General features: G+C 46.3%; 1 protein-coding gene across 3 annotated transcripts in view; it reads left to right on the forward strand.

Moving 5' to 3' along the window:
• The window catches only part of LOC126519157 (acetylcholinesterase-like), a 63539-nt gene extending 55138 nt beyond the window's left edge, over positions 1 to 8401 (forward strand). For all 3 annotated transcript variants that reach the window (XM_055065147.2, XM_050168766.3, XM_050168767.3), the window contains exons 3-4: positions 2365 to 3578; positions 8137 to 8401. In XM_055065147.2, the coding sequence (XP_054921122.2) occupies positions 2365 to 3578; positions 8137 to 8278 (1356 nt within the window). In that variant the 3' untranslated portion in view covers positions 8279 to 8401. The remainder of the gene's footprint in view (positions 1 to 2364; positions 3579 to 8136) is intronic.
• Positions 8402 to 14526: the final 6125 nt, after the last annotated feature.

A 14526-nucleotide genomic window follows, 5' to 3' on the forward strand; every position in this document is an offset into this window, starting at 1 on the left:
CAGCTCGTCGTAGTGCTGACAGAGCTGTACGACCTCGGCAATCGTCCGCGGACTCTTCGCGACGAGCATCTGGAAGGCTTGGTCATCGATGCCTTTCATGACGTGCTTAATCTTGTCAGCTTCGTCCATAGATGAGTTGACGCGCTTGCATAGCGAGAGCACGTCTTCAATATAACTAGTGAAGGTCTCTTCCTGGCGTTGAACTCGACCATGCAAGCGCTGCTCAGCGCGAAGCCGGCGAACGGCGGGACGGCCGAAGACCTCCGCCAAAGTTGCCGTGAAAGCCGACCAGGTGGTAAAATCGGCTTCATGATTGCGGAACCATAGGTTTGCCACGTCAGTCAAGTAAAAGATGACATTTGTGAGCTTGGCGCGGTCGTCCCACTTATTATCGGCGCTTACACGGTCATATTCGGCGAGCCAGTCTTCCACGTCGTGGTCGTCTGTGCCGCTAAATATAGCCGGATCGCGCTGCCGGATGACGCCAGAACAGACGATGGCGGGGGGCACGGGAGCGGCAGCCTGGGACGGTCCCGGTTCATCCATTGCAACAGCTGGTGGTAGCGTTCGGCTGCGGAGTTCCAGGATGTCGAAGAGAAACCCCGCACCTCCACCAAATGCAATGGGGGTGTTCGCCTAGCAGAAGGGTAACTAGATATAGGTTGTAGCGCTAGGCGTAAACAGGTCGGCGCTATATCGTAACGGGGAAGCAAGCACTTCTCGTCGTCTTCTCTTGCACCAGCACACCAGCACCATGCCCACTGCCCAGTGCCTTCAGTACAATATATATATATATATATATTCACCTACCAGATGTAGCAGGGCAGCATATATATAATACTGTTTATACAGTTCGTCGCGGTCCGTCGAACTACCCAGTATAAAAATTTGGAGCCATATCCAGGTTCCATTACACCAGACCCATTTCGTCTGAGGGAATTCTCCTTAAGTTGCACAGATAATTTGTAGCACTTTTTTTATCCGATACGGCTGTTTGCGCAGTTTACCTATTTTGTCTTTCAAAGCACTGTGTCCAAAATGACATGCAGTGAGTGATTTGCAGAACCTAAGTTATCTAGTTTCTTTATATATTAAATAAAAACGTTTCTGCCGATAGTGACTTGCAATGAACATCATATAGCGTGAATGTTATCTAAGCTCGTTCTTTCTTCGTGTCGCCCTTATTCCTTTGATATGTAAGTGCTCTTGCTGCCAACCACGCGGAATTAACGAGGAAGCACACTCGGCCGCTGAGCCGCGCCGTCTCCTGCATTCAAGAGGAGTTAAGTTATGGAGTTTTACGTGCCAAAACAACTTTCTGATTATGAGGCACGCCGTAGTGTAGGACTCCGGAAATTTTCATCACCTGAGCTCTTTAACCTGCACCTACTCTAAGTACACGGCTGCTTTCGCCTAGATCGAAATGCAGTCGCCGTGGCCGGGATTCGATCCCGCGACCTCGTGCTCAGCAGCCCAACACCATAGCCACTAAGCAACCACAGAGGGTTTCAAGAGGAGTCGCTTCGCTACCTAATAAGCCTGCGTCGGCAGCAAGATCGTGGACCTGCGCGCAACGCAGCTTTCGTAGGGAGTATGCACACAGTAACTCTAGCAAGCATAAGCTCGTTTCACCGCCTGCCGGCAGCTACAGAAACTACAGCTACAGATTTGAATGCTTCCCCAAGTCGTGGGATCTTAAAAGTTTCAGTACATGAAGAAGTGATCAAGGCAAACATCTATATTTCGCTTTTTTTTACCACGGTGTTGTGGCAGTATGCACAAAACAAATCATAAAGAATAGAACTCGAAGTGTAAACACAAAAACTGTGGGCCGATTAATGCTCCTGGTTATCAGGCACACCTCGTTGTACTTGCAGATATGACACCTTGCGCAGTCCTGCACCACGATAGCGTTGCGTTAGAATTAGAACAGATTTATTCCTTTCTCACAATGGTTCGTTTGAAAATCCTTTTGTTTTAACTTATTCGCCTTCCCTCATATCGCTATTCAATCAGCCTGTTAATTAATCCTCGTAACTCTATGAAAATCAGAACTGCTACATGAATTCTTGAATATGCGCAGTGGGGCTATTCGCACAATTTGGGTACTTTGCGTTTGAGCCTATTATTGCTCAGTGTCTAAATATTTCGGTGGCAAAACTTAACTTTAATAAAAAGCTAGCCGAGAAACCACGCTGAGCCAATACGTTAATTTTCGTGCGGGGTATTCGGTTAGGTCCGTTACTGCCGGTGTTCGGGGTATAGTGCCACATTGTCATGGCCTGTGGCGCGTTGCTAATAGTAGGTTAGTTTTTACTGCGTCCACAAAATTAATCCATATCTGGCTACTGTCTCTCTTTGCAGGTTGTGTTCAGCAACTTCTTGGCCGGTGAGATTGAATATACAGAAGACTGCCTGCACCTGAACGTCTGGAGCCAAGTTGCACGCGACGAAGACCTTGCGCCAGTAGTTGTGTGGATTCACGGAGGCGGATTTACGCAGGGCTCCGCCAGCTACGACAACTACACCGGGGCAGCCCTTGCTGCCAAGACTGGCCTCGTTGTGGTCACGGTTAATTATCGCCTTGGACTTTTGGGTTTCCTGGACGCCAACAGCCCAGAAGCGCCGGGAAACATGGGTCTTTTAGATCAGAACTTGGCTCTCAAGTGGATTCAAGAGAACATCCGCGAGTTCGGTGGAGACCCGTCTAGAGTGACTATATTTGGAGAAAGTGCTGGCGGAATGAGTGTCCACGCGCACATGCTGTCTCCCATGAGCCGCGGTCTTTTCCAAAGGGTGTACATGATGAGCGGAACTCTGCACACTCTAGATTTCTTTGATGGCGCACACGAGAGCATCATCAAAGGTGATACTGTTGCCGCAGTTGTAGGCTGTTCGGGTGGAGATCGTAGCTTGGCTTCCAACCCTGAGGCTGTGATCGACTGCTTGAGAACCAAGACCGCCGACGAAATCCTACTGGCGGCAAGCGAAGCACTGGCGCCCAAGATATTTACGTTCTTGCCAACCTACCACAATGAATTCCTGCCGAAGGTGCCTACCGTGGCAATCAGCAAGGGATTCTTCAATGCCGCGGACATCGTCCTTGGAGTCACCGAGGACGAAGGAGTGCTAGCGCTCATGTATCCTCTTAGAAGTGAGCTGTTGCCGGATGACGTGGAAGGTTTGGAAGACAAAATGTTTAAGCACTCGCTGCACGAGGGCATATTTTCGTGGCTAAAGATGAACTTTCCGGAGATGCTGGAAAAGTACACAGCTGATGCCCAGGACAAAGCGTCTTTGAGGCGCGGCTATGTTGACTACATTTCTGACTCTACATTCGTCTGCCCGATGCACTTCACGGCAGAAAAACATGCGGAGCGTGGTCAGAACGTATACGCGTACGTCTTTGGCCACAAGTCATCAAAAAACCCTCTTCCTTCTTGGATGGGGACGCCGCACGCTTTCGACATGAACTACATATTCGGTGTTCCTCTTATTGACCAGGACCGCTTCGATGCCGAAGATGCTGATGTGTCTGAAGTTGTGCTTACGGCGCTGAAGACCTTCGCTGAGACAGGGTGAGTGAGGCGTTATCTTAGGGTTCCCATTTTCAGTATTTGTAGCTTCGTGGAGTATGTCAGCAATGCGGTAGTGGTAGTAACAGTACTTGTAAATGAGTTTTATTTGTGTTTTAAACATATCGACATAGTAAAGCCGTATACAGAGAGAAGTCCCAGCGTATAATACAGGATACTTAAGTTATAAATCTTGCTATTAAATGCACGAAAACTGAGAATGTAGAAGCATAAAAAGAGGTACGGTAACAATAACGGTTATATGAAAATAAGTGAAACATGAAATGGAGGAAAAAACTAGATGTCTGATGCATGAGGATGTATTACCTATGTGCTTGGGGACATTTCGTGCTTTAGCAAGGTTTTAGTTCCTGCTAGCTGACCACTATTCATGCAGATAATTGAAATTTGCCATTCACGTGTGTGAGGAACGTCCTGGGCAAATTTTTCCAGGATGTGATGAAAATTCAGCGGTGCTAGTATGTCAGAAAGCCTTATTCGCATCATGCCCACTCGATGACTAGTCTGCGAGGTTAACCAATTGGAACTCCTTCCTAAACCGATGCATAGGTGCAAACTCGTCCAAGAACATCTACTGTATTAAAAAAAATCTGCTTCCAATTTCTACGGTGCGGGGCTCTATATGATTCTTCGTGACATCGCTAGATAAATACCGAGCCGTATTCGTCTCAAGAATAACAGAGTAAATAAGAAATATATGTTCAAGGCTTGCAGCACCAGCATTATATCCCGTACTGTGACCAAGCACAAATGACACTGCAAACATCCAGACGATACCTTTGACTTAGCGGCCTTGAATGTTCTGATGAGTTGTCCTTGTAGAAGGTTGTCGGTACCAATGCAGACCGGTGAATTTGCTGCGGCAAAGATGACATTATATTAAACAATCATTAAAAAATCTGGTGCAGTCAAACGAGACAGTCCTAAAGCCGCACACACACCAAAATTCTAAGTGTACACTAAAACGCAACGGGACCACTACTGTGGTAACGTTGCCTGGGCTCTAGTAGTGGTATTGTAGATAATGTTGAGGGCGTCCGAATTCACATTTGCCCCCGTCACTGTGGCTTCCACTTCTGATGTCGTTCGGAAGCTACCTTTTTGAAAGCAGGCAAGCGAGACTTACCCCCGTATTCAGAAATGCATCTTAACTTGAAGCTCATGCTTTACTTGATCTAAACGACGCCTGATATGAACTCGCCCAATACGCTCACTGCGTTTCCTTTGGTGCGTTCACGACAGGGGTCATTGAAATCAAGTCAAGCGCCGTCTTCCACATCAAATGCATTTCTGAACAGGGGTAAGGAACCTCCTCCGAAAAGGTGCGTTGTCCGAATAGAAGGCTACAAGCTCCGAAGCCGATGTCTTTACTAGAGGGCACGAAACGCTGGCGAACACCTTTCTTTTTATTCCCATTCCGAACCATTCTTCTTCTCCTCTATTACTGTTTTCTCTGTGGCTCTCTTATTCGTCGAGTTCTTCTCTTTTTTTTTTCTTTCGTGCTATCCCATCAGCCCAATGAAAAGCATCAGGCCGGGAAAGAAATGCGTCAGGCAGAGATATACTATCTCTCCAATGCTATTCACAGCGTGTTTACAGGAGGTATTCAGAGACTTGTATTGGGACGAATTGGGGATAAGAGTTAATGGAGAATACCTTAGTAGCTTGCGATTCCTTGATGATATTGCCTGTAACTCAGGGGACCAATTGCAATGCATACTCACTGACTTGGAGAGGCTAAGCAGAAAGGTGGGTCTAGAATTTAATCCGCCGAAAACTAAAGTAATGTTTAACAGTCTCAAAAGAGTACAGCAGTTTACGATAGGTATCGAGGCAGTGGAAGTGGTAAGGGAATACATCTACTTAGGGCAGGTAGGGACCGCGGATCCGGATCATCAGACGGAAATAATCAGCAGAATAAGAATGGGCTGCAGTGCATTCTCAGATCATGAACAGCAGGTTGCCATTATCCCTCAAGAGAAAAGTGTATAACAGCTGTGTCTTACCAGTACTCACGTACGGGACAGAAACCTGGAGGCTTACGCAAAGAGTTCTACTTAAATTGAGGACGACGCAACGAGCTATGGAAAGAATAATGATGGGTATAACGTTAAGCGGTAAGAGCAGATAGGGTGAGGGAACAAACACGAGGTAATGACAGCTTAGTTGAAATCAAGAAAAAGAAATGGGCATGGATAAGACATGTAATGAAAAGGAAGATAACCGATGGTCATTAAGGGTTACGGACTGGATTCCAAGGAAGGGAAGCGTAGTAGCGGGCGGCAGAAAGTTAGGGGGGCGGATGAGATTAAGAAGTTTGCAGGGACAGCATGGCCACAATTAGTACATGACCGGGGTAGTTGGAGATGTATGGGAGGAGCCTTTGTCCTGCAATGGGCGTAAGCAGTCTGATGATGATGATGATGATCCCATCAGCAGTAGCTTGCCAGGTCTGTCACTAGACGAACAAGATATCATTGTGTTTTTCTTCTTATTTGTATTTGTGCGGCCGTGCCACCTTTCTTCGTCATTGCGCTGTTAAGTCAATTATCGTGTGTTTTCTAGTGCGTTTGTTGCATTATATTTTTTTCTGTAACATAGTTGCGTTTTTTGCTTGAGAGAACCAGAGCTCCTAGAAGTTGATTTGGGTGTGCTTGTGCATTGAGTGTGGGAATCTACGTTATTCAGAATTATGCATAGCGAATAACTATTGTGATGAAAGAAGAAAATTACGGCCGCCTTTCACAAGCGATCACTGTCGACGGCAATGCGATTAGCCTTGAGAAATTTACCAGCACGCCGGATTGCTTCAGTCAATTTATTTAACATCTGTGCTGGTCATTGCGAGACTAAGAATGCTAAGGCATTAAAATTACTAAAGAACCCATCTTACGACCACTGCCGATCGTAATGTGATTAGCATGCAAGCAATGCAGTGGCACACTATGCCGGAGTCAGGCTAACAAAATCTGAGACCCGTTGCTTGACAAACAATGACATAAACGTGTCGCAATAGTCTGGACCATAGGGTTTCCTACAATAATTACTAGAACAAATTTTTTCGCTGCGACTGTTCAGCCACCATGGGAATGATGGTGATTACATGGATTATTTCAATCTTCGTGTTTGTCGCTTAAGACGTTTTTATGGCTTTATTTATTTTGCTTTATAGACCTTCAATCTGCAAAATTTTGATGCAATATATACTTGTATAGATGCAAAAGACCCTATGAGCAGGCATCATCAATACTAATTGCCTGTCGAGGCAGTCAGTCAAAACGCACAATACGAATCAACGCGCTTCCTTGCCAGCAACCAATTCATAAAGGCGTTTTATGCCCCTTTTCGATGTATGCGTCCATGCCCTTTCTACGCAACATGAGGTATTTCGCAATAAACAGAGATGATAGGCTTCCCTATGATTTAAATATATTTAGGGGCCTCCACTGTTCGCGGCGCTCCAAAATGGCGTGCTAATATTTTGATTCGGGTGCAAAATCAGTTCGTATTCACTTTCTAGAATGTATGGAATGGTTTATTTAGTAAAAGAAACAACTTTCCTGCGTGGGTAAACAGGGTGTGACCTTTAGCCCTGGTAAGGAGATATTTAATGACAGCGTAACGCCTCGAGGCAGACACAGGTAATGTAGATTATACCATTCTTCAAGACAGTTGTTTGAGTCTGGCCTCTAATGAGCATTTGGAAGCGTAAGAAGTCTAGCACCGGTAATAAAGACGAAAAAATAGCGTCCGTGGCCTAATGGTTTCACTATCGGGTTTTTTACTAGACGTCCTGTGTTCAAATCCTGCCATCGAACAGCGTGTCTCATTATATGCTCTTTTCGTTTGACGTCATTGGCCTGGCCATTGTAGGGATAACAAAAACAAAGTTCTTGTTGGCTGCAACGCCTTCATCGTGTCACTGAGTCGGGGTCTGCCTTAGTGACAATAAACTTTTCCAAAAGCCTTCGTTAGTAACGCGCACAGACATGCTCCCATTCTCTGATTTTCTGCAGCTAGTAACTGCATTGCCAGGATTAGAGGAGAATGACGAAATATTAGGGACTGGTCATGCTAGTGCATGTGAGTAGTCCAAAAAAAATGCAAAGCGTACCGTAAAAACGGGAATACAGGGCGAACTTAAAGAGCCGACGCCCGTCTTTATACTGGTTATTTTTTACCGGTTTTTACCATTTTTTTTCCTTCATGATTTACGAATTCAAGTGGTGGGAGAGGGGGGGGAGGTTTACCTATATTCCGTGTTTTACGGTACACAAAGCGGATAAATATTGACAATACAGAAGAAACGTTCTGTTTCTTTTAGTACATTGTTTGTTCCTTTTGGCTCACATGCCCTGTTACGATGCAGATGCGCGTGATGAAACGTATTTCTTAAAGGCTAAAATAAGAAAAAGAAGCCATAAATATGAGATACGCATGACCTCAGGCTTTACGCAATAAATTAGTTTATAATATATTCCAAGATGAAATTGCTCTGAATAATATGGAAAAATGTGTTTCAAACCTCTCGTTCTCACAGGGTACCGGAGCTACCTATGCAAACTCCATGGCCCAAGTATGCCATCGACAGTCCTGTTTCTGTGTACATCGACTACAGAAACACCACCACTATCAAGGGCTTTCGCAAAGAACAGTGTGAATCCTGGAGATCTTACCTCTAAGGTTGTCAAGACGTTGAAGAATATCACCGAATGGTTACTGTTTTACATCACTGCTGGCGCTTTACCTCATTGTGTTTAAAGACGCCCTGTAAATCTCTGGAATGAAATTATTTGTACGACAAATTCGAAGCTCTCTTTTTAAAGTGTTATTTGGTACACGTCTTGCAGGCGGTATATCTAGCAGGGATTGCTGATTAGTGAACCTGTTGAAAAGTATGAGTCATTACTTCACAGCCCTATGCCTTTTTAAGCATTACATAATAGATACGCATTAGAAGAAATCAACTCTTCAAATTTCACTCTTCGATAGCATTCTCGCAGATTAAAGATGCAAAAGGAGTACTAATAACGACACTAATTGTACATAAGCGTACATGTTCACACAGTATGGCTAGTGCGCAACCTTGACATCGACATGCTGACTGTTGCCCGAAACACCAGCCTTGCATCCGCACATACGAATGGGGAAATATTTACGCGGGCTCTTATGTTATCCGTAAGACGAATTGAAGGCGAAAGCCCAAGTGCCAATGCATTGAACAGGATACATGACTGTAAGTACGGCTCGCGTTACCGTTCTGGGACGTAGCGCGGCACAACCAAAATGTCGAATATCCGTGGTTGCACCAAAGATGCAAAAGGAGTACTAATAACGACACTAATTGTACATAAGCGTACATGTTCACACAGTATGGCTAGTGCGCAACCATGACGTCGACATGCTGACTGTTGCCCGAAACACCAGCCTCGCATCCGCGCATACGAATGGGGAAATATTCACCCGGGCTCTTATGTTGTCCGTAAGACGAATTGAAGGCGAAAGCCCAAGTGCCAATGCATTGAAAAGGATACATGACTGTAAGTACGGCTCGCGTTACCGTTCTGGGATGTAGCGCGGCACACCCAAAATGTCGAATATCCGTGGTTGCACCAAAGATGCAAAAGGAGTACTAATAACGACACCAATTGTACATAAGCGTACATGTTCACACAGTATGGCTAGTGCGCAACCTTGACGTCGACATGCTGACTGTTGCCCGAAACACCAGCCTTGCATCCGCACATACGAATGGGGAAATATTTACGCGGGCTCTTATGTTATCCGTAAGACGAATTGAAGGCGAAAGCCCAAGTGCCAATGCATTGAAAAGGACACATGACTGTAAGTACGGCTCGCGTTACCGTTCTGGGACGTAGCGCGGCACACCCAAAATGTCGAATATCCGTGGTTGCACCAAAGATGCAAAAGGAGTACTAATAACGACACTAATTGTACATAAGCGTACATGTTCACACAGTATGGCTAGTGCACAACCTTGACGTCGACATGCTGACTGTTGCCCGAAACACCAGCCTTGCATCCGCACATACGAATGGGGAAATATTTACGCGGGCTCTTATGTTAGCCGTAAGACGAATTGAAGGCGAAAGCCCAAGTGCCAATGCATTGAACAGGATACATGACTGTAAGTACGGCTCGCGTTACCGTTCTGGGACGTAGCGCGGCACACCCAAAATGTCGAATATCCGTGGTTGCACCAAAGATGCAAAAGGAGTACTAATAACGACACTAATTGTACATAAGCGTACATGTTCACACAGTATGGCTAGTGCGCAACCTTGACGTCGACATGCTGACTGTTGCCCGAAACACCAGCCTCGCATCCGCGCATACGAATGGGGAAATATTCACCCGGGCTCTTATGTTGTCCGTAAGACGAATTGAAGGCGAAAGCCCAAGTGCCAATGCATTGAAAAGGATACATGACTGTAAGTACGGCTCGCGTTACCGTTCTGGGACGTAGCGCGGCACACCCAAAATGTCGAATATCCGTGGTTGCACCAAAGATGCAAAAGGAGTACTAATAACGACACCAATTGTACATAAGCGTACATGTTCACACAGTATGGCTAGTGCGCAACCTTGACGTCGAAATGCTGACTGTTGCCCGAAACACCAGCCTCGCATCCGCACATACGAATGGGGAAATATTTACGCGGGCTCTTATGTTATCCGTAAGACGAATTGAAGGCGAAAGCCCAAGTGCCAATGCATTGAAAACGATACATGACTGTAAGTACGGCTCGCGTTACCGTTCTGGGATGTAGCGCGGCACACCCAAAATGTCGAATATCCGTGGTTGCACCAAAGATGCAAAAGGAGTACTAATAACGACACTAATTGTACATAAGCGTACATGTTCACACAGTATGGCTAGTGCGCAACCTTGACATCGACATGCTGACTGTTGCCCGAAACACCAGCCTTGCATCCGCACATACGAATGGGGAAATATTTACGCGGGCTCTTATGTTATCCGTAAGACGAATTGAAGGCGAAAGCCCAAGTGCCAATGCATTGAAAAGGATACATGACTGTAAGTACGGCTCGCGTTACCGTTCTGGGATGTAGCGCGGCACACCCAAAATGTCGAATATCCGTGGTTGCACCAAAGATGCAAAAGGAGTACTAATAACGACACCAATTGTACATAAGCGTACATGTTCACACAGTATGGCTAGTGCGCAACCTTGACGTCGACATGCTGACTGTTGCCCGAAACACCAGCCTCGCATCCGCACATACGAATGGGGAAATATTTACGCGGGCTCTTATGTTATCCGTAAGACGAATTGAAGGCGAAAGCCCAAGTGCCAATGCATTGAAAAGGATACATGACTGTAAGTACGGCTCGCGTTACCGTTCTGGGATGTAGCGCGGCACACCCAAAATGTCGAATATCCGTGGTTGCACCAAAGATGCAAAAGGAGTACTAATAACGGCACCAATTGTACATAAGCGTACATGTTCACACAGTATGGCTAGTGCGCAACCTTGACGTCGACATGCTGACTGTTGCCCGAAACACCAGCCTCGCATCCGCACATACGAATGGGGAAATATTTACGCGGGCTCTTATGTTATCCGTAAGACGAATTGAAGGCGAAAGCCCAAGTGCCAATGCATTGAAAAGGATACATGACTGTAAGTACGGCTCGCGTTACCGTTCTGGGATGTAGCGCGGCACACCCAAAATGTCGAATATCCGTGGTTGCACCAAAGATGCAAAAGGACTACTAATAACGACACCAATTGTACATAAGCGTACATGTTCGCACAGCATGGCTAGTGCGCAACCTTGACGTCGATATGCTGACTGTTGCCCGAAACACCAGCCTCGCATCCGCACATACGAATGGGGAAATATTTACGCGGGCTCAGATGTTATCCGTAAGACGAATTGAAGGCGAAAGCCCAAGTGCCAATGCATTGAAAAGGATACATGACTGTAAGTACGGCTCGCGTTACCGTTCTGGGATGTAGCGCGGCACACCCAAAATGTCGAATATCCGTGGTTGCACCAAAGATGCAAAAGGATTACTAATAACGACACCAATTGTACATAAGCGTACATGTTCACACAGTATGGCTAGTGCGCAACCTTGACGTCGACATGCTGACTGTTGCCCGAAACACCAGCCTCGCATCCGCGCATACGAATGGGGAAATATTCACCCGGGCTCTTATGTTATCCGTAAGACGAATTGAAGGCGAAAGCCCAAGTGCCAATGCATTGAAAAGGATACATGACTGTAAGTACGGCTCGCGTTACCGTTCTGGGATGTAGCGCGGCACACCCAAAATGTCGAATATCCGTGGTTGCACCAAAGATGCAAAAGGAGTACTAATAACGACACTAATTGTACATAAGCGTACATGTTCGCACAGTATGGCTAGTGCGCAACCTTGACGTCGACATGCTGACTGTTGCCCGAAACACCAGCCTCGCATCCGCGCATACGAATGGGGAAATATTTACGCGGGCTCTTATGTTATCCGTAAGACGAATTGAAGGCGAAAGCCCAAGTGCCAATGCATTGAAAAGGATACATGACTGTAAGTACGGCTCGCGTTACCGTTCTGGGATGTAGCGCGGCACACCCAAAATGTCGAATATCCGTTGTTGCTCCAAAGATGCTAAAGGAGTACTAATAACGACACTAATTGTACATAAGCGTACATGTTCACACAGTATGGCTAGTGGGCAACCTGACAGGGAAGCCAGCCGGTATTTACACTGGCTAACCTCCCTGTCTTTCCTTCCCTTTTGTGTCTCTCTCTCCTTGACATCGACATGCTGACAGTTGCCCGAAACACCAGCCTCGCATCCGCACATACGAATAGGGAAATATTCACCCGGGCTCTTATGTTATCTGTAAGACGAATTCAAGGCGAAAGCCCAAGTGCCAATGCATTGAAAAGGATACATGACTGTAAGTGCGGATCGCGTTACCGTTCTGGGATGTAGCGCGGCACACCCAAAATTTCGAATATCCGTGGTTGCTGCAAAGAATCTACAGGAGTACTAATCAAGACACTAATTCTACATAAGCGTAGATGATCACACAGTACGGCTAGTGCGCAACCTTGACATCGACATGCTGACAGTTGCCTGAAACACCAGCCTCGCATCCGCACATACGAATGGGGAAATATTCACCCGGGCTCTTATCTTAACCGTAAGACGAATTGAAGGTGAAAGCCCAAGTGCCAATGCATTGAACAGGATACATGATTGTAAATGCGGCTCACGCTACCGTTTTGAAATGTAGCGCTGGGCACTCAAAATTTCGAACATCCGTTGTTGCTCCAAAGAATCTACAGGAGTACTAATCACGACACTAATCGTACATAAGTGTAGATGTTCACACAGTACGGGTAGTGCGCAACCTTGACATCGACATGCTGACAGTTGCCCGAAACACCAGCCTTGCATCCGCACATACGAATGGGGAAATATTTACGCGGGCTCTTATGTTATCCGTAAGACGAATTGAAGGCGAAAGCCCAAGTGCCAATGCATTGAAAAGGATACATGACTGTAAGTACGGCTCGCGTTACCGTTCTGGGATGTAGCGCGGCACACCCAAAATGTCGAATATCCGTGGTTGCACCAAAGATGCAAAAGGAGTACTAATAACGACACCAATTGTACATAAGCGTACATGTTCACACAGTATGGCTAGTGCGCAACCTTGACGTCGACATGCTGACTGTTGCCCGAAACACCAGCCTCGCATCCGCACATACGAATGGGGAAATATTTACGCGGGCTCTTATGTTATCCGTAAGACGAATTGAAGGTGAAAGCCCAAGTGCCAATGCATTGAAAAGGATACATGACTGTAAGTACGGCTCGCGTTACAGTTCTGGGATGTAGCGCGGCACACCCAAAATGTCGAATATCCGTGGTTGCACCAAAGATGCAAAAGGAGTACTAATAACGACACCAATTGTACATAAGCGTACATGTTCACACAGTATGGCTAGTGCGCAACCTTGACATCGACATGCTGACTGTTGCCCGAAACACCAGCCTCGCATCCGCACATACGAATGGGGAAATCTTTACGCGGGCTCTTATGTTATCCGTAAGACGAATTGAAGGCGAAAGCCCAAGTGCCAATGCATTGAAAAGGATACATGACTGTAAGTACGGCTCGCGTTACCGTTCTGGGATGTAGCGCGGCACACCCAAAATGTCGAATATCCGTGGTTGCACCAAAGATGCAAAAGGAGTACTAATAACGACACCAATTGTACATAAGCGTACATGTTCGCACAGCATGGCTAGTGCGCAACCTTGACGTCGACATGCTGACTGTTGCCCGAAACACCAGCCTCGCATCCGCACATACGAATGGGGAAATATTTACGCGGGCTCTTATGTTATCCGTAAGACGAATTGAAGGCGAAAGCCCAAGTGCCAATGCATTGAAAAGGATACATGACTGTAAGTACGGCTCGCGTTACCGTTCTGGGATGTAGCGCGGCACACCCAAAATGTCGAATATCCGTGGTTGCACCAAAGATGCAAAAGGAGTACTAATAACGACACTAATTGTACATAAGCGTACATGTTCACACAGTATAGCTAGTGCGCAACCTTGACATCGACATGCTGACTGTTGCCCGAAACACCAGCCTTGCATCCGCACATACGAATGGGGAAATATTTACGCGGGCTCTTATGTTATCCGTAAGACGAATTGAAGGCGAAAGCCCAAGTGCCAATGCATTGAACAGGATACATGACTGTAAGTACGGCTCGCGTTACCGTTCTGGGATGTAGCGCGGCACACCCAAAATGTCGAATATCCGTGGTTGCACCAAAGATGCAAAAGGAGTACTAATAACGACACCAATTGTACATAAGCGTACATGTTCGCACAGCATGGCTAGTGCG

This window comes from Dermacentor andersoni, chromosome 10, assembly GCF_023375885.2.
Source record: "Dermacentor andersoni chromosome 10, qqDerAnde1_hic_scaffold, whole genome shotgun sequence".
In the NCBI taxonomy this organism is placed as follows: Eukaryota; Metazoa; Arthropoda; class Arachnida; order Ixodida; family Ixodidae; genus Dermacentor; species Dermacentor andersoni.